This window comes from Ostrinia nubilalis, chromosome 9, assembly GCF_963855985.1.
Source record: "Ostrinia nubilalis chromosome 9, ilOstNubi1.1, whole genome shotgun sequence".
In the NCBI taxonomy this organism is placed as follows: Eukaryota; Metazoa; Arthropoda; class Insecta; order Lepidoptera; family Crambidae; genus Ostrinia; species Ostrinia nubilalis.
Window position 1 is genome coordinate 410132 of NC_087096.1, and position 20457 is coordinate 430588.

General features: G+C 34.9%; 1 protein-coding gene and 2 long non-coding RNA genes across 3 annotated transcripts; 1 reads left to right on the forward strand and 2 right to left on the reverse strand.

Annotated features, from left to right (window-relative positions):
- Positions 1 to 3095: 3095 nt before the first annotated feature.
- Positions 3096 to 4503, reverse strand: LOC135074885 (large ribosomal subunit protein mL62). Its single transcript, XM_063969262.1, has 5 exons — positions 4209 to 4503; positions 4031 to 4132; positions 3842 to 3925; positions 3562 to 3731; positions 3096 to 3358 (listed from the first exon to the last, which is right to left on the reverse strand). Exons 1-5 carry the CDS (start codon positions 4359 to 4361, stop codon positions 3265 to 3267), a joined length of 603 nt encoding a protein of 200 aa, XP_063825332.1. The 5' UTR covers positions 4362 to 4503; the 3' UTR covers positions 3096 to 3264.
- Positions 4504 to 4562: 59 nt separating this feature from the next.
- LOC135074345 (uncharacterized) lies at positions 4563 to 5896 on the forward strand. Its single transcript, XR_010257820.1, has 2 exons — positions 4563 to 4696; positions 4793 to 5896. It is a non-coding gene; the product is annotated as an uncharacterized LOC135074345 (long non-coding RNA).
- A 91-nt stretch (positions 5897 to 5987) lies between these two features.
- Positions 5988 to 7970, reverse strand: LOC135074344 (uncharacterized). The gene is made up of 3 exons (XR_010257819.1): positions 7599 to 7970; positions 7404 to 7484; positions 5988 to 7276 (listed from the first exon to the last, which is right to left on the reverse strand). It is a non-coding gene; the product is annotated as an uncharacterized LOC135074344 (long non-coding RNA).
- Between the last annotated feature and the right edge of the window lie 12487 nt (positions 7971 to 20457).

Here is a 20457-nt window from a genome sequence, read left to right on the forward strand (position 1 = left end):
AGGACGCCTTATTGGCGATTCGGGCTACCCTCTTCTGCCATATCTATTTACACCTATTTTAAGGCCTAGTCGTCCAGAAGAAGAAGCATACAATAATGCTCACATCTCAACTAGGAACACTGTTGAAAGGTGTTTTGGGGTGTGGAAGCAGCGGTTCCAATGCCTACTCCATGGCTTACCAGTAAGCCTCCAAAATGGAAAAGCTGTGATCATAGCATTGGCTGTATTACATAATATAGCCATTGATATGAATGACACATTGTTAGGTAAATGTTATCAATTTGACTGTACATAAGGAATACAAATCTTTATGACAAAATGTTGACAAATTCATAATATTTTTCAGAACAACATATGGAGCAGGTCCCTGTAACTCCGCAACTTTCGACGGAGAACAGTGTTCACGACAACCGACCTTCATTGTTGAGGCGTAGGTCGCAGTTGATACTACAAAATTTTATAAATCAACATTTTTGAATGGTACTAAAATACATTTTGATAAATTCCAACGATTTACTTTTATGTAATGTCATTTGAGTTCATGAAAATGTTGTATTTTAATTTTTCAGATACTGTTCCTGGCATCTTAATGAAAATAAAAAGAATATTTGATTGAAAAATACCTGTATTTCAATTTTCAGTCCAATTTGTTACTATCACAAAAACAAAACCTGTAGTTCTCTTTAAAAAAGCAATTATTCTGCAAAAATTCAAAACAAATTACTTTATATCACTAATTTAAGTACAATTAGTTTCAACAAACTTACTTATTAAAAATCACAGTTCAATTCTTTAAAACAAAGAAATTGCTTAAGTATAAACGTTTCTATTCGGAGGTTATCAACCTTCTACATTTAAAACAAAATAACCATAATTTACACTATTATTATAAAGGCGAATGTTTGTGACTAGGCATATGTGTATTTACTTTATATCACTAATTTAAGTACAATTATTAAACTTACTTACTAAAAATCACAGTTCAATTCTTATAAACAAATAAATTGCTAAAACAGATAGATTATATAGTCTCGAATAACATATAGGCTTCTTTTTATCCTGGAAAAATGCACAGATCCTGTAGGTTACAGAAATAGTAGTCTACGCAGGCGGAGTCGTGGGCAACAGCTAGTTAATAGTAATCTCAAACTCTTATTAAGTTATGACTAGTAAACATATTCATAGCCGTCTAAATATATTGCAGAAACACAATCAAAATGCGGATTGGAACTGCATAAAATACAAATTAAAAACAAACAGAAGTAAGGGAGGAACTAACTTATTATTTAGAATCTGTTAGTACTTGAAAAACTTTAACATCAAAAGACTTATTATTCTTTATTAATGTGAGTGTAATATTTAAGTTTTTCCTGTAATAATTGATGCTCAAGATCCAAGTTTCTCCCTTTCTTCCGTTCGTTTTCCATTTGAACTTCATGCAGTTCAATCCGGCATTTTGATTCTGTTTCTGCAATTTCGGAAATCCTAACTTTGCTTAAATCAATTAAGCCTTCTTTGTTTAACAGTTTCCTTTTTTTTTTGATTGCTGGTGCTTTAAAATTAGGTTTTGCTTTATTTTCTTTTGCCTCTACTTTTTTATTTTCTTTATCTTCCAATATGCCTCTAGTAGTACAAGCATGTGTATCTTCTATTTCTTCATCAAGTACCACCAATTCATATTGGATTTCTTCATTATTTATCAATTCCTGATCTTGCGTATTTTGAGTTGATTCCTCCTCTTGAATGTTAATTAATTCACTTTTATTTGAGTCCGAGTCAAATCTGTTAACATCGACTACAAATTCATTGGGCAACCAAGATGCTATATCATCAGCCCTATCGTCAGGCACTGATAATGGTGGACCACCGCCAGTTTTAATTTGAGCCTGCCTAGCAATGGTCTTGTCTTTCTTCGCACTGATTTTTATGAGGCTCCATTGCGATTTTAACTGGGTAATGGAGCGGTTCATACCAGCGCACATTGAATTAAACCTGAAAAAGAAATGACAGGATTTTGAATTACAGGTAAAGGCAAAATTTTATATTGAAGGCAGAAATCAAAAGATGTACCAACGTTGTTTGTAAAGCAGCCCAAGCCGCAACCTTCCGTTTATTCGTGTTAGTGTCTGTATTTTTATTTTCGATTGCATTTACTCTTTCTTTCACCAACTCTTTCAGCAAATACTGAAAAGCAAACACTAGGCGTCAAACATAAATAAAACCATGCTACAAAAATTAGTAGGCACTTTATCAGGCTAAAAATAAGTACTACCTTATCTTCCTCCAACCAGTTTTCTGATCGTTGCCTTTTAGGCGGTCTGTTCTCCTTCGTCATGGACATAATTAGTATCCGATGTAACTAGCCGGGTCGTCGTAAGAGCTTATTGCAGAGTACAGGGTAAGAGGTACAGAATCCAGAACATACAATCCCAAGTTTTATAAAAGTTTGATAAAACTTGGGAGTTGATCGAAAAAACCGAAAACTTTATTAAATTTTCGTGCCAAATGTCAATGTCAGTAAGTAAAACGTCACAGCTGCCAATTTTTTGTTTTTTTTTTCTGCGATTTGTCTATGATTTTACATGGTCCATCAAGTTAAATCACCAAAAAAGCTGTTTTCGTTCATTCTTTTTGTATAGTCTGTGGAAAGAAAATATTAAACTCTGTTTTAGTTATCAAAGGTTTATAAACGATTATGAATAACGTTTTTTATCAGAGGTTTATAAGAGTGTTTTAAGCCTATCAAACGTTTTAGCTAATGTAGGTTTTAAACCTATATTAGCATTTTATTATGAATAAGACCGTTACTATTTTGATAGAAAGTCCTTGCCAAATTCGTGAACAAGTAGGATTTTTCATATAAAATACTTTGTGCAAAACCTTAATAAAATGAAAAAAAAAAAGCTAGTTATATCAGTGTTTAATATTTATATGTGCACTAAAGAAAGAATAAGAGCAAATCATGAGAGTGCCAACTTTGCTAGTAATATTTTCGTAGGCGTTTTCAATATCGTAATGCTTCACTGCGACCGTAATAAAATAGGTAAATACTGAGTTAAAAAATTGTTAAATAAGAAAATAAAACCAAAACAAAATTAAAACACAACATAATTATTTATTTACTTAACTAATGGCTAAACTAACTATCAAAACAGTAAAAGTATTAGGCTGAGACTCGAACGATTCTATACTCGAATAAGTGAGCAAGTAGTACAAATCGTAGGAGTGCCAGCCATCAGTTGTATGCCCAATTTAATAAAAGAATCATAAGTCAAAAGCGGAGGGTGGCTGTCTCATAGTGCGCTTGATAGCTGATTCACGTTTCACTTCTACACGCATTCGCGCTGCTTTCAGGTGTCTGTGAAAAAAAAGAATATTTTATTAAATGTTAAAAATTTACTGACATCAGGATAAAAATACATTTTCAATTTTGTGTAGAAAGAAAGAAATAGGTAAATAAAAGGTAGTAGGTAAAAAATATTGTACTAAGCACACAATGTTTGTTATAATATACTATCACAGCCTACCTAAATGATAAATGTTCATTCAACAAAGTCTCACCTTTGTCTGATCCTCTCCTCAGTTTCCGGGCTGGCCACCTTCTCGGGGAGCTCGGCATCACGGATCAACTTCCGTACTTTCTGCATGCAGTCGGCCAGATTAAGCTGCTGGGAGCGAGTGATGTCTGACCGGACGATCAGGTAGCCGTCCTTTGTCAGCTTGTTTGAGTACTACAATCATTCATTGCAATATAAAAACATTAAAAATTAGTCTTAAATTATAACCTATGTTTGTTCAAAACCACAGTTTTACTATTGTTTCATGAAAGAACAATGCTTACCATCTCCTGCATTCTTTGACGAATTTCAGGATGGATCCAGTCTGCGTCACTGAGCTTGAATCTAAGGTCAACTTTCGTGTGGACCTGTAAGATTTAAGTCAACAATAGAAACAAAAACACTTATATCAGAGTAAGTTATCTGAAATAGAGTACCGACATCCTAAAATTTATCTTTGATATTTTCCTTACCTTATTAACATTTTGTCCTCCAGGTCCTGAACTGGCACTGTAAGTGATGACCAGCTTTTCAATGGGAATGAAGCCAGAAAACTTGTCTTTTGCATCTACACTCTGAAACATGTTTTAAGTGCTGGTGAGTTTATATTGACTAGATATTATAGTTTAACATTCAAGTGTGATTACTTACAAAAGAAGGTGAAGTTAGTTTTAGGGAGCTATTTGGATATAGAGTTTCCAATGAGATAGAACTTTTGTAAGCCATTGGTCGCTTAGCCATAGTAGTGAATACATTTTGAACAGCCTTTTGCAGGCACACAAGCCTTAACGTATTTAACGCCATTATGATTCCGCTATTTAGTCCCAAAAATATCTTGAACTTGAGTAGAATAAATCAATTTATTTCATTATTTTTACGCCAATAATACTAGGTATAACCTCAAAATTGAAAATTACGACTTTGACAGTTTACTGTCTTGTCTTGTCAAAAGCTCTCTAATCTGTGGTCAAAAGTCCCAAAATAATATACTCTATGGCGTAGATAGAGAATAGAGGTAGATGGGTCATTAGCGTACACCTGAGTGAGATAGCAATATATCTACATACCATATCTATAGCTACAACAATAGACTTAGTATTGGCTACGTTAAAAATTACCCTGATTTTAGGGGTAAATAGGTGAGGAATATTTTTTTAATTAATTAGAAAGCTACGCTCACCCTGATGCTACTTTATACCGCCAAAGTATCTAATTCCCATGGGAAAACTCATTAGGTAAGCTGCGGGTGAAACTGAGGCGCAAAATCTAGTAAGTAAGTATTACTATAAAGGTGAAGTGAAAGTTTGTGTGTATGTATGTATGTTTACCTTTTTACGCTTAAACAACTGGATGGACTTGATTGATGGCGTGTGCGTGCAAGCTTTTTTCTATATTTTAGAGGTTAAACTGAGTTTTTGAGGATTTAAATAAAAAACCACTTTAATATAATACTTTAATCAGTATCACTGACCCTTAAACAAAATTAATTTGTTATAAAAATTCCTGACGATGTCAGACTTTTCTGAAAGCTTTTTAGCTGCATAATGTATTCGAACTTTCAGATACTTTAAACTTATGGCTTTAACTAAGAGCGAATAGTGACAGTCAAGAAATGTTTGTTGTTTAAAATGTGAAGTCTTGGAGAAAAAAGGATATCCTAAACAGTATTTAAGACTTTCTTGCATTAGCTCTATTAAATGATTTTTTTTATAAAATCCTTTATTCCTACGAAATATAATTTCACAAATTTCGCATATTTTTATGACATCTACTGTAGGATAACACAGTCCGCCTTTGTCTTTTTTCAATTGTAGGCTAACATATTTAGAATTACATACTATAGCTGACACACATTCCTCACAGTTAAGTTCTTTTTTCAGTTTGCTTACAACAAAACCAGCTATGTATATAATTATATGTTTAGAAAATTCAGTCAAAATAGTTGGGTCTGTTAAATAGTCGTGATCTTTCATTAATATATTTTCAACCATTTCTGTATTTACAGGTTCATTATCAATTAATCTATTTTTCTCAGATGTTTTATTTATTGCTAATTCAGGTTTCGTTAGCGTTAAAATGTTTATATGTTCGAGAGGAATACAGTTTCCTGACGTTATATGTTTAATTTCTCCATGTACTAACATCCTCTTAAAGGCAGATTTAAACTGTTGTGCAGATGGATTGTTGTTAAATCCTCCTTTAGCCCTGATGGCACTAAAAAAATACTCTAGATGGTCCTGACTCATTTTGTATGTGCTCAGAAATTGGAGGTTATTATTTACCACCTGAGTTTCGTAAAGTTTAACAACGCTTTTAATACAAATAACAAATCCCATAAATCCAGTTTTTCTTTGGGATTGCATAATATTTATACCCCCTAATTTTAAGTTCGTCAAATATACAACCATCTCGTCTAAAAATTGTTTGATTTCGGGAAAACTTTTCTGAGATAATGGTTTTTTGTAAGTATATGCTTTAAGATTTCTAGAATTCAACACATCAAATAAATTATTCATTTTTCGAATAAACTCAACAGTCCCTGCAGAATTCTTAAAAGTGGTGATATTCAACTCTGTATCGCAAAACTCAATCGCATTTGCGACGGATTCACTCATGACTTGAGCTGCCAGCTTCACCTTCATTACTTGTTTAACGAAATTGATATGAGATTTATTTAATTTGTTACCCAAGTGTAATCCTTCGTTGTCCTGAAGTTCTACAAGTGATCTTACATACTCCCAGGATATAACACGGCCGTGCGGATCAATGATTGGCCCCTTTTCACCTAGCGTATTTCTCACTAACTTGAGCATGTGCGAGGGATCTGGGAATATTACGATTTTATGGTTGCCCACAGTAAAAGTAGGGTCAATTAAGTCGGTGCTGTCTAATTTGCACCCTAAAATTTTTGCCATCGACAAATTTGCGGCGCAACCATCAAAAGTTACTGAGAGTATATCAACCCCACAGTCTTGACTTAATGTCTCAATGCAAACTTTTATTAAACCTGCTTTCTGTTCAGCACTTATACCGTTTATCAAAAAATATCCTAATGGTATCTTCCATGATCCGTTCATGCATGTAAGCATGAAAACTAGTGCATCTTTGGCTAGCTGGTCATTATCGCTTACAACTCCATTCCCGAAATTTACAAAACCTATGCAGTTATTTCCATCAAAATTAACCCCTTTCCTAATTGCCATCTCATCAAAGCTTAAGGCACATAAAGTTTTATGTAACGGGTTTTTATTTTTATTTATTTCATGTAATATTTTTACCGCTTTAATAGACTCAGATGAAAAACCAGGATCCCCATCAACGCACTGGTACCATCGCGACAATGTACGCGTATGGGGCAAACAGGTGTTGAACTGTTTCCGAACAAAATTGTAAGCTTTTGGACTTATATAATGGAGAGTTAAAGCGAATTTCCGCAGCTCTGGAGTATACTTTCTGGCAGTACTATCTTTACATAAGAACTTTTTCAAGAAATCTCTATTTACAACATCTATTGAAGACAATAAATCTGCACTCTCTTGATTAATCAATGAACGCGTTTTTAATTCCTGTATGACTGTACACATTTCAGCCGTTTTCTTCTGCAAACGCCAGGTTTTGGATCGCAAAGCTGCTAATTTCTTCTTTCTTTTTTCTCCAACAGCTGTTGTTTTTTCCAATTTCTTAATTATTTTTTTCTTACGAGGAGTTATCTTTGGAGTCTGAAACAAAGGAATTAAATGTATAAAACGCTACATAGTTACAATGGAAGTAAATCCAAACTATTTTATAAAACTCTTGTAAAAAAATTATTCAAGCCTCGTGTAATGAATGATATACAAAACCTACCATGTTTTTTTCTATTTCTATTTCCATAGCAACTTCAGGTGGTAAAACTGACACGTCATCTGTCATGGATGCAGCATCGGGCTGAAAGTTAAGATCGATATTAGAATAGAAAATTTCAATATTAATAAATCACAAAAGCAGTGTGTACACGTAAAACGTGCATTATAATAATAATGATGAATTAATAAAACGCACCATTGTGTTTTCTATTTCTATCTCCATAGCAATGTCTTCAGGTGGTAAAATTGTAGTCGTCACGGACGTAACAATGGGCTAAAAGTTAAAATTAATGTTAATATTTTTCTTTACTATAATTTAGCATTAGTCAGTAATTACTTAGGAATATTTTATAATATCATACATGTATAGTTATTATGCAAATGTTACGTTATATATTATATACGTTACGTTACATATTATAATGTTGTCTAAAATAAAAATATAAAGGACTGGCCGTCTCGAAATCCGAGGAACGCGGGTTCGAACCCCGCCGGCGCCGCTCGACTATTGTGGTGAGCCCACTCGTAACACAAGCATATTATTATTTAGCTTACCTCGAGGGGCTAACGGGACTATACTAATAACACTGGTCAACAAAAAATCAAAATGAAAATGGTGCCGAGATTCTGTTGATAGTTTATTATTAGGTGTGTATTAGTAATCATAAAAATATTTTTCTTTTTTTTTTCCTACGTGTAGTTTTGGATCTACCCTCAGTTTTAAAATTTAGCTTTAATCGGTACTTTGGTTGCACAGTTTGTAGTGTTATCGGTACATTTTTATAAATGCATTTATTTTAATATCATGTCTACATTGCCAAGAAGTTGTCTCAATAATCAGAATGTATTTTTGTTACATTTGTGGTGTGTACACAGTTAAAAAGTTCAAAAATTCAGGCAATATTTCATTAAAAGTGCTTATTTTTCTTACTTTAAGTCGGAAATTGTGGTTGTATTCAAGCCGTAGATACCCAAAATTGTATGTATGATCTGCTGTGAACACTTAAGGCAATGTTACAATGGTCAAAGAAGCCGTTACATGAAGTTCAGAGTGGAGAAAGTGAGGAAAAAACAAAAAAAAATCCTAGTTTGAGCATAATTTTTTTTTAATTAATTTATTAAGTAATTTTTAATGGTCCATAAATAACAATATTAATAAAAGATACTGATTTCTTAAGTTCGATGGACTATTTGGAACGATTTGCATAGATTTTGTTAATTGAAATTACAATTTTTTTTCGGAAATCACTAGTCCAGTAACTACTCTGAAATTGTGAGACATGCCGTAAAAACTCAGGATGTCATAATTTTCATCAAAGAGCACTACCTCCACAGTCATCTTGACCAATTCCCAGAGAATCTTGGGTCACTATAGCATGCTATAGCTAAGAATAGGGAGAGCGATGCTATCAAGACCTAAAAACCATTGGAAGAGAGGTACCAAGGCAAATGGGATCGGTATAGGATGGCTGATTACTGCTGGAGGATGCAACGTGATAGTTCCATTACACCTCATTCACAAAAGTCGTGGAAAATAAAGTTTTTAAGCATTTCAAAATATTATAAACGCTGATTTTGGTGAAATTTTGTATTTTTCTATACACGTCAAAATCTAGAAAACCACACGTAGGAAATCGAAAAATTTGCTACTAAAGCAACCAGCATAAAGTCCTCAATCAAAAAATATACAGGGTGTCCCGTAATGTAACGTCAAGCCGGAACTGGGTGTTGAAGCAAGTTGTGCTGGTTATCAGAAAAATATAAAAAAAAATCTATGTGGCATATTTTAAAAATAATAGGCATTTAAAAAAAATCAAAAAATTCTACTCCAGGTGACGGTCCTTTTGCTCGTGTTGCCACAAATCTTCACTTTTTCCAAATTTTTTTTTTGTTATGTAACCCTGAATAATGCTTCTCTAAATTGTTATCAAAATTACAAAACCAGCTGCTCCAGCTTGGATGAAAAAAATACATTATTCTCAAAAAAATTTTCAAAATAAAAATTTTGCCTAGTTTAAACTGACTGTACTGAAAAAAAAATTTACTACGCGAGTGTGGCAAGTGACGTCATAATTTGGCGCATTTAGTAAGGATTCCAAAATTGTATAACACTTGGTAAATTTTTGCTGTAATTGTCGACAATTTGTGGTTTTTTGGAAATAGTCCCGTTTTTAACTTTATTTACCTTGGTTAAAAATTATTATTCTAATGTGCCCAAAATTCAAGTTTCTGTGACTGACTACCGTACAGTCAGTCACAGAAACTTTTGTCACCATGACAGTAATTAGTAGTTGACATACTGTGACAAAAGTCACCCGTGCGCGCGCGCCTTTACTACCTGCTCTGCCTGCACTTGTACTTGGTAACAGGGATAATAAGGATATGAAGTTTCGGTTATGGATACGGTTACGGATATTAGAATAAATTATACCGGTATCGGTTACGGTCACGGATATGAAATCATTTCAGATTATCCGAAAGTCTCGGATAATTTCGGTTACGGAATTATTAGAATTTCAAAAATGTAGGTATAATACAAATAGCAAGATGCTGCGTGAGCGTGACCCACATAGCTACTTTATGTACCAACTAAGACGACACCTATGTATGATAAAGGTAAAACAGGCTGGCATATTAGATGGTGCCAGCGAATGCCAAACAAGTTGGTAACAAATATTAAGATTTAAGGTACAATTCCAAGACGGGCCGCAGACCGCAAACTGCAACCGCAAACTGCAAAACTATGAAATCGGCAGCGCGGCATTGCAGCTGCGGCGTGTATACTGCAAATTTCATAGAGTTTTGCAGTTTGGCATTTATCCGAAACTATCCGTAACTTTTGAATCAGTTTCGGTTACGGTTATGGACATTTTTTTATTTCGGATATCCGATAGTTTCGGTTACGGTTACGGATATCCATAACATCCCTGCTTGGTAAGATGGCCCTCTCCGTCCCGCTCATACCTTTTAAAATGGCTTCTCCACCTCACTTAAACCAGAAACTTAAATTTTGGGCACATTTGAATAATATTTTTAACCAAGGTAGATAAAGTTAAAAACGGGATTATTTCCAATAAACAAAAATTGTCGACAATTACAGCAAGATTTTACAAAGTGTTATACCATTCTGGAATCCTTACTAAATGCGCCAAATTATAACGTCACTTGCCACACTCGCGTAGTACAATTTTTTTTCAGTACAGTCAGTTTAAACTAGGCAAAATTTTTATTTTGATATTTTTTTTAGGAATAATGTATTTTTTTCATCCAAGTTGGAGCAGCTGGTTTTGTAATTTTGATAACACTTTAGAGAAGGATTATTCAGGGTTACATAACAAAAAAAAAATGTGGAAAAAGTGAAGATATGTGGCAACACGAGTAAAAGGACCGTCACCTGGAGTAGAATTTTTTGATTTTTTTTAAATGCCTATTATTTTTAAAATATGCCACATAGATTTTTTTTTATATTTTTCTGATAACCAGCACAACTTGCCTCAACACCCAGTTCCGGCTTGACGTTACATTACGGGACACCCTGTATACAGTTCCTTGGCACCAAAACCACTGTTGACCAGTGTAATCTTTTAAGAACTATTTGTAAGAACTATTTATTAGTCTAAACAAATAAAGAAATTTTGACTTTAGACTAAAAAAAAAAATTGCGTCATCACTACAGTTTAAAACAAAGTCGCTTCCCGCTGTCTGTCCATCTGTCTGTCCCTAGCTACCTATATAATTATGCTCCCGGCCCTCACTTCCCTCTCTCTCCCGGCCCTTACTTGCCTCTCCGTCCCGGCCCTCACTTCCCTACATACATACACTTACATACACACAAAAATACAAAAATTAAAAACTTTCCTCTTATAGTTCCAAAATACTGAACTGTCCTGTGCATGACATTGACAGTGGGGCGCCACCGTCAATACCGGATCGCTAGTTCCGATTTTTGCCATGTTGGAAACCATATAGTTGAACGATGGTAGCGCCCCCCTGTCATTGAGTTTGGCGGGACAGTTCAGCGTGGGTCAACTATAATAATATTAGTATAGATTATTAGTATAAACATAGATTATTAGTATAGAATAGACAAACATACCAAAGACTCAAATGCTTGTATCTCTATTTCCAAAGGTTTTTTGGATGAACCTGGTTGATCATGTTGAGGTACAGTCTATGGAAAACACAGGTAAAATGAACATCAAGTTGAAAATTATAATTATACAAATAAATACAAAATTAGTTTTTATTATTATACTAGCTGACCCGGCGAACTTCGTACCGCCTTAGCGTAGAGATTTTCTTTATATTTTTTTCCGTAAAAACCTTGTACAGAGTATTAGAAAACTACAAAAAAAAAAATCAGCCAAATCGGTCAACCCGTTTTCATGTTATGTCGTGACAACGGAAAACGGGTTTCATTTTTATATATATAGATATGTTACGGTTAATGTGATAAATTGAAAATTATTAATAATAACCGGTTATTATGAATAATTACCGACAGTCGCGGTAAAAGTGATAAATTAATCACATTTAACAGTGATTATTTAATAATTCAACCGTAGTACTAACAAATTTCATAAAAGAGAACAACATCTTGTGTACGTGCTCGTGTACAGCCAAACTTTTTAACGTTTTGATATCATTATATTAATATAATTTGGCACTAAGCCGCCTATTTAGTTTTATACACACATAAATGACCTCGTATTAATCACATTTACCAAATCATGCGGTAATTATTAATAATAACCGGCGATTATTCATAATTTTCACATTTATCACTTTGACCGTAACATATATTTATATGATAATTTACAAACAACTTTACTTACATCATGAATGAAAAGTGTAGGTTTTGCAGACTGCCTTAAAAATATGCCTTTTTTCTTAGCCTGAAAGCATCTGGATTCAAAATGTCTGGAACATATTCGAGAATGTTGACTTGGATGCCAATGTACTCGGCCCGTACACTCCGTCCATTTATTTCTTAAACTTGGTTCATTCGGGAATCTAAAAACAAAAATACATGAGGGAAAATTTACTAGGCCTGCTGGTATCCCCAGCGGCTTATAACCCGACTAATGACAGATAACACGTATTATCATAATGAATCTTCTGGCACGTGATGACTTTCACTTCAGTCGGTTATTACCCAATTTAAAGGTTTAGAATAATCAAATTTTTAACATAATTACGAGAAAACTTACATTTCGGTAACATCAAACAATCGTTTTCTTAATGTTATTACCTTCAGTTACCATATAATAGCGAAAAAATGCTACTTACCGATAAAAGGTTATGTTTGGTTCTTTTCGTTCACTACGGCTTTTACAACCAATTATACAACAATTCACCATTACTGCAAACGAAATCACACAAAATACTGTGTAGAACAATGTTCTGATTGTTTTATTTGACATGAAATCACTATAAATTGATGAAAAACATCAAAACACCACGCAATTGTCTGCCACCAAAGCAAATGGTGGCAAACATAAAAATCCGATACGCAAGCGGAGACAAAAAAAAATGTTTTGTCCTGCTCTCCCATATTTATCTGACATATAAGCTTTCTCACTCTAATTTTTTTATTTTATTAGTAGCTTATCTATACTCTATTCTCTATCTACGCTCTATGGTCCCAAATGTTAATGTCAAACTGTTGTTCCGAATTATTATTATGTTCCGAACCACACAGTAGTACACAGTCGAAAACCGCGGAAACGAAGAAACAAAAAAGAAATTATACCTTTTTGAACTTATTTTCCATTTATTTTCATATCTTTTTGGACTCTACTTAGATTTGAAAATTATAAATAACTTGAAAAAATCGAACTGCCTAAGGCGGGAATTGAACCCACGACTCTTAACGCTAAAAAAATAACTCTACTTAGATTATTACGATAGTCGTGCTTCCAGTCAGCAATTTTTTATAGTGTAAAACACCCCGAAAACTATAGACCGTGTGTGTGCGTGTAGTGGGCCGATAGTTGGGTCGGCCTCGGCAGGCTTCTATTTGTGGTACTTAATATTAATTTAAGTTCCCAAGGAAAGGAAAAATATAGTAATAACGTAACATCGAATGTACTACGGTCTACGAGTACAAAGCAACACCTCATAAATAATTTTTAATTAGTAAAAAAGTTAGCTTAATTCAACTTGAATACAAGACCGGCCTTAAAGATTTATTTTGCTTGCAAGAAACTAGGTAGGTATCTATCTAGGACAAAGTCTACACAAAGCTGCACAGCCAGCAACGCGTGAAGTTTCTACTTGTTACTAATTAGTGCCAAAGCATAAACATTTTTTGCGATTTACAACATCTGTTGAAACGCGGATTTTATTGCTCGGCGGGAGTCCATCTCCCGCATTTCTTACATACGGTACCTCTTAGTTTACGAGTTCACTAACTGGTGACCGCTACTTCATCTGCACGGTGTGCTGTGCACTGCATGGCTGGCTTGGCTGGTTACCAAATTGTTTAGCGATAAGTCTTGAAAAAGAGGCTGACAACACTGAGATTCTTGCGCTGCTTCGTTACAGCACTGGGCCTATTGTCCCGAAGCAGTGGTAGGGTTAATACTGGGACGTGTACCTAGTTAAAAGTGCTTTTTTAAAAGCATAACTTGCAAAAATAAAATGAGTTTTATGAGTTGCATCTCAAACTAAATTTTAAATAACTTGAAAAATTGGGCAATTTGATTTTTTCAAGATTTAAAATTGCTTATAGTTAGTTTAATTAGTCACACAAAAATGCATAAAAATAAACGTAATTTCATATTTGTAACTCGAGGAATGTTGCCAATTTAACTATAATAAAATTAATTGTACAATTTTTCTTTCAAGTTTATTGTTAATTAATAATAATGTTACAATTTGGTGGATCCAAATCAATAAAACTTATTATTTACTAAATGAATCTAAATTGGTACAAACTGGTACAGACAAAATTATTATCGCATGATTAGGTACAGATTGTGATTTAGTTATGAAATATTGCAAATTATTTACCTGCTGATATTAATTATAACTTTTATCAACATAACTTTCAACAAACAAACAAATTGTCTATCAATGTACCTACCTAGTATAAAGTAGTTCGTTACTGCATAATGACTTGAGTTGTTTTAATCAATCAAATTTTAATGTAATGTTTGCACACGAAGTTTTATTAAAGTTTTCGATTAAGTAGCGTTATTTTTTTGCATATTACAGTCTCAGAGAAATAACATACTTTCCCGTGTTCACTATCGGCCCGGAACTATTGTGGACAGCCAAGAAATCGAAAAATGAAAAAGACAGAATACCAGGAGCTGACTCATAATTGGCACTAATTTAGAGCATCACAATAAATATTGGTAAGTTTTAAAAATCATATTTTATTAACAATTGGGCAATAAAAAATAAAACACCAATAAAATTTAAAAGAAAGCGTACCAACAATCTAAAAGTATGGCGGCAGTTATTTTAAAAACGATTAGTAGATTAGATAAAGTAATAATAATATGTAACAATGCATGGGAAATGATTTGTTGTTGGTAAATCTCTATCAATAAATAAATGAAAATGAAAATATTTATTTATTGCCAGAATCAAACAATACATGTAACTAAAAGACAGACCTCAACACGAGGCATTGCCTGTCCTGTGTATAAAATAGAGTTCGGACAAACTTTAAAATCGAAGAGTTGTAATTCTTCTAGTGTTTTATTGTTATTTATAAACAACGCTCGTTTTCCCTCAGCAGTAAAGATTTTGTTTGATTTTTTTAGTAAATAATTAGGCATTTTTTTATAACTTATGACGAAGGAAAATGTTTTCGTTTAATTTATTTGTTATTTTTTAGCTACTCAAATAATATTTTTTAATTTGGAAGTCTTTCAGGCAATAATAAATGAATCTTTTAATTTATTATTGCCTAACAGGCATTTTTTTCCCCGTATTAATTGGATATATTTTTTTATTATTTATCATTATATAGTGGGTTCTTGACCTTTCTTATATCATCCGTACCGGCCAACTATACTTTTTAACATCAAACAAGGCTCCATTGAAAGGTCAAACAATCAATATAGGGAAGTAACTTTCCCTGGTCACAATGATAGACCTAGAAGGATTTGTTACCTACACGATTCCCAGCAAAAGTCGTGGGCGAATGGTGAAAATTTACTACTTACTAGAGCTTATTGTCACCTACATCAGAATTACCATCACATTATTATCGAAAACTACGCGGATGATGTCGCGGGCAACAGAGCACCGATTACGGTAACTTTTAACGTCTCCAATCCAGACACGCTTCTCGATTCTGCGATATGATTGGTCGTTCAACAGCGTACGTCAGCTGTTTTGACCAATCGTATCGCAGAATCGATGAAGCGCGTCTGGATTGGAAACATTAAAAGTTACCGTAATCGGGGCTCAGGCTGTGAAGAAGACATGGGCAACGTTGAGTGTCATCAGTTAGGCTCATGTCTCCACGCGACATAATCCCATTTATGCATTAAACTTAATTCGGCTAAGTCGTTAAGTAGCACGCTACCCGCAATTAGACGGTGCGCCGCGGGCGCGTGTTTGGTACAACAAAATCGACGGTCTGAAAAACTCGGAGCATAGATGCGCGCGCGCAGTCACGCTCCACATAATTTAATTAGGATCTCGTTCCGCTCGCTGGCGACATCTCACGTTTCTACAAGACTATTTAGACAACACTATTTTATAAATTTTGACATTGTTCATGCTAACTGTTGTTTAATGGGGAAAGAGCGGCTGGTACACGGAATCCTATTAAAATGTATGTATTTATTCTCGCAAGAAAGTTTATTCACTGGCTTCTGGGAAAGAAGACCAAAAACAAGTTAATTACAAACCTGCGTTGAATACTAACACCGTGGCTTATATTATAAGGCCAGTGTCTTCACTGCTCTTGCATGTTACGAGCAACTAAAGCCTGATCCGTGAGCACGTAGAATTTTGTCCAATGACCCCAAGCTACCCATCCTTATCGCTCGCGCGTAATTATATTGTTGGCGCGACTGTGCGACGGGCACCCGCAGTCAGTATGCGAGCGCGAAAGCAACATAATTACGCGCGAGCGATAAGGATGGGTAGCTTGGGGCCATTGGACAAAATTCTACGTGCTCACGGACCAGGCTTTAGACGAGTAACATGTTCACGGATTCCTTCCTACACATCGTTAGATTGAAAGAGCAATCTGCTTGCTGAATGTTTTGGCTCTGGTTTTTTGTTTTATTTAAATTACCTACATATAAAGAAATGCATAGAAAAAATATTATTATTTTCGGAAATTTAGGTTTGCCCAAGCGCATTCAGTTTCTCATCCAAAGTATGAACAATTAAGTACACAAAACGATTTTTCTAGTCCCATGGGAGTATCGCACCCATCATTTCAGATCGAAACAGTTTTACACCATAATCTCACCTTATCTCCCAACAACCATGTGAGCACATTAAACAAGCCAATAAAGAAACTAGGACTTTAAGCTCCCAGATGATTTACCGCGCCACGACTACAGCGATAGCAGATGTCTTGTGAACAAGTCCGTATTGCCACAGAACAGATAATTGGGTATTCCTGAACAAAGTGTGTTGAAAAAAGTTTCAGCTCGTCGTATCATAGAGATATCGTATGCAAATAGCACTTGCCGATAACTTGACTCGGACAGCGAGCAGGCGGTAATGAGCGCCATATATCTTGAAAATTACGCGCCACTGACGGCTGGGAATGGGATACTAATTACAAGAATATGCTGAGATTTATGGCTCTGACAGGTACATAGTTTAATTCTGTACAATATATGGCCCTGTACATATTATTATTTGTGTTATAAAATGGACACTACCATGAATCTACTTCGCTTTATGGCACAAGAACCATTAGTCCCAATTATATTAATATTTTGGCAAGATGAAGGAAAACCCAGTAGCTGTGTAAGGGTTGGGGTTTCCCTCAGATCAGATCTCTCGACTTTCACCAATGTTTTCACCAAATAACTAATATTTTTTACCTACCTACTAGAACATCGTTCGGTTTGTCCATATACCTAGGTTCGTTAATTTCTTCTTTCCATTTTTGCTGATGCTGTTTATCAATGCCTACTGATAAAGCCACAACAAATAACTTTTCTACCCCTAATCATAGAAGTAACGTCTGTTTCCAGTATAAGTACCTACCTACTAGTACTTCTGAATGTTCGAGTAGTATCAAACAATTTCCTCTGAAGCATGTAAATTGTCATCGCATCCCACAGAAGCTGGTTTTGCAAAAACGCTAAATCGAATTTGCGCGGCAATAAATCGAGTGCGCATGATTGGGCGCGGTTTTTGCCGCGCCTGCGCCGCGACACGGGCAATAATACGCGACGTCGTTGACAGAACGCAGCGATCGTTGATGTTTCAAAAACATACAGTGCTACACAGTGAGAGAACATGTATGCGGGATATGGAAAATTTTAAGATGAAACTTCACTTCCAGGCTTAAGCTAAGGGGCCATCCATAAAGTACATCACACGAATTTCATGATTTTTTGACCCCTCCCCCGTCCTTGTCACAGGTGGTCACATTTCTGAGACCCCCCCTCCCTAGTGTGACGTCACATGTTTTGCAATTTCACATCGAAAAATTATTAAATTAACAAAAAAATAGCAACAAATAGAAACAATCACGCGCGAGGTACGGTGCGTTTGGCGGCATTATAGTCTATAGACCAGTAGAATTAGATTTTAAATCTGAAATAATTCCTCCAAAAGAGTTTATTGATTTAATAGCTTCATTGGTTGCCCATTACGACTCTCCTAGGTTTTCGACTTCGACGGAGTTGTGCTTACGCTGTTGTGTATGCTGTACGAGTATATTTCAGGAAAATCCTATTTTTCCAGAAGATCAGAAAGTTTGCAAGAATATTATCCTAAATTTTTCGTATTCAAAGTTCTTACACATGCTGTTCTATCCATAGCCCACGCATTCTTATTCTTCGTTTATTGGTTTCACGAAAATCTACAGTTGAGACTAGAACTCATGATCTACCAGCACTCACTAGCACCACATCTCTTCTACCACTAAGGTGTCCTTTATTTTTTTAATTTAAATAGCGGCGAGCCATCCTCCATATTTGAGGAGAAATGAAACCTTGGCCGTGGTGATGTTGCTTGGGCTTTATCTGCTCTCGTCGCGTGTACCCGCCACAATCGGCTACTGCTTTCATCAATTATGATAATGTGGCATCTGCTCCGGCGCACGCACGCGCGGCTTTCCGAATTCCTCGAGGATTTACCGATGCCTATCAGACACATAAATTCGATGTTCTTCTTCCATAATTGCACTGTAATTACGGACATTATTGCCTATCAGATAACACAATATACTTTATTATTATAAAATAACACGTTAATTATTCATATCGCAGAACTTTATGCGCGGAAAACTTCAAGCGCCGTTTTCTTTTGAAATAATGTTATTGAGTTAGATAGCAATCAAAATATTATTAAAACAAAAATAACTGAATGAAAGTGCTATTCGACAACAGATTAATAAAGGCAGTTGTTTATTGAAATAATGTCTGATTTCTTTTCAAGTTAGTTTTTATTTGACATCCAAATACTTAAGTACCTATCTGAAAATAAGAAAGTTAAACATTTGATAGAATGCATGCGTTTGGGATGCACATACGGCGGCGGACGACCGTCACTCTCGGAGGGTATCACACTCGCATTTCTATGAAAACATTAAGCGCCAGTGAAAGCGTATAATTAAAAATTAAAATAGTGAACAGTAAACGGAATAATTATACCGTTCACATACCAAAATGGCTGCGCGCGCGTTTCACGCTCCTGTTGGCCGGCCTACTATAACTTAGCTGAACACATAAACGTTTCTAATTAAAAGATTTCAGACGAAAAGATCTAGATTTGTAGCTGTATCAATAAATGTCTGAAAATTATTGAAAACTCAGCAGCGCTAGTACTCAGTACTCAGATCATAGTATGATCTGAGCGCTAGTAGTAGGTTTACCCTAAGAATGAGAGTCAGTTCGAGTCTAGTATGGGGCCTTTTCCCATACAATAATGTATGGATAAAACTGGATAAAAGTCAGCTAAACATAGGCAACTCGTGTCATAGTAAGATAGGGGCTATTTTTCAATATAAACAGCAAGTCTTGATTTGCTGGTGGTGATCGTAGGTAAATTATTTTCGCCATAGTTCACAAAACTTTTGTATTTGTAAGCTTTTTTTATTTCTAAACTCTTAACTCTCTACAACAATGTTAGCATTTTCATATTGATCTACTACTAGGTAACTATACTAATAGACAGTTACTACTAGAGAAAATACTGAAATAGCGTTTTTCAGTACTTAGGGAAAGCTACATTATTTCCCAATAATGAAGGAGGGAAAGTCATGAAAGCGAACATTTCAAGACAAGGATGTTTGTAATGTTAAACTTCCTACAGCTATTTAGATGTTAATTGGTGTGATTATTGGAGCAATAACTGAAGACAGGCGATTTCTAATTGTTTGTTTTTATATAATCTTTTGTGGTAAGTAGGAGTTAGTTTGGAGAAGTAACAACAGCGTCGTGTGTCTTGTGGTTTGAAGTTATGTTGATGAATGATTTTTGTTTAAATCCTTCGATTAGTATGTCGAGTATTGCAGTGCAGCTGTAGTTGGGAACACACATGAACTAAGGTTGAGTTATGTCTGTTAATCCGCTAAGTATAGTTGCTGTGTCCAAATTGTTTAAACCATACATTTTTAACCACAAGAAGAAATATTTTTTCACGAATAGAGTAGTGAACAGTGCATGTCGCCTTGATCGACGTGCCACGAGATAAACGAGTAATTGATACCTTCGCACACCGACCAGGTGTAATACAAGTGGAATAAAGAAGACTTACTGGCATTCCTACCGACAACTACAATGACATAAGTATTCACTTAACTTCTTTATAGCCAATCTGCACATTATAATTTTGACTAGGTACACAAAACGGGTGAAGGTAGTCCCGGAATAAGCTAATCATTTTGGAACTGA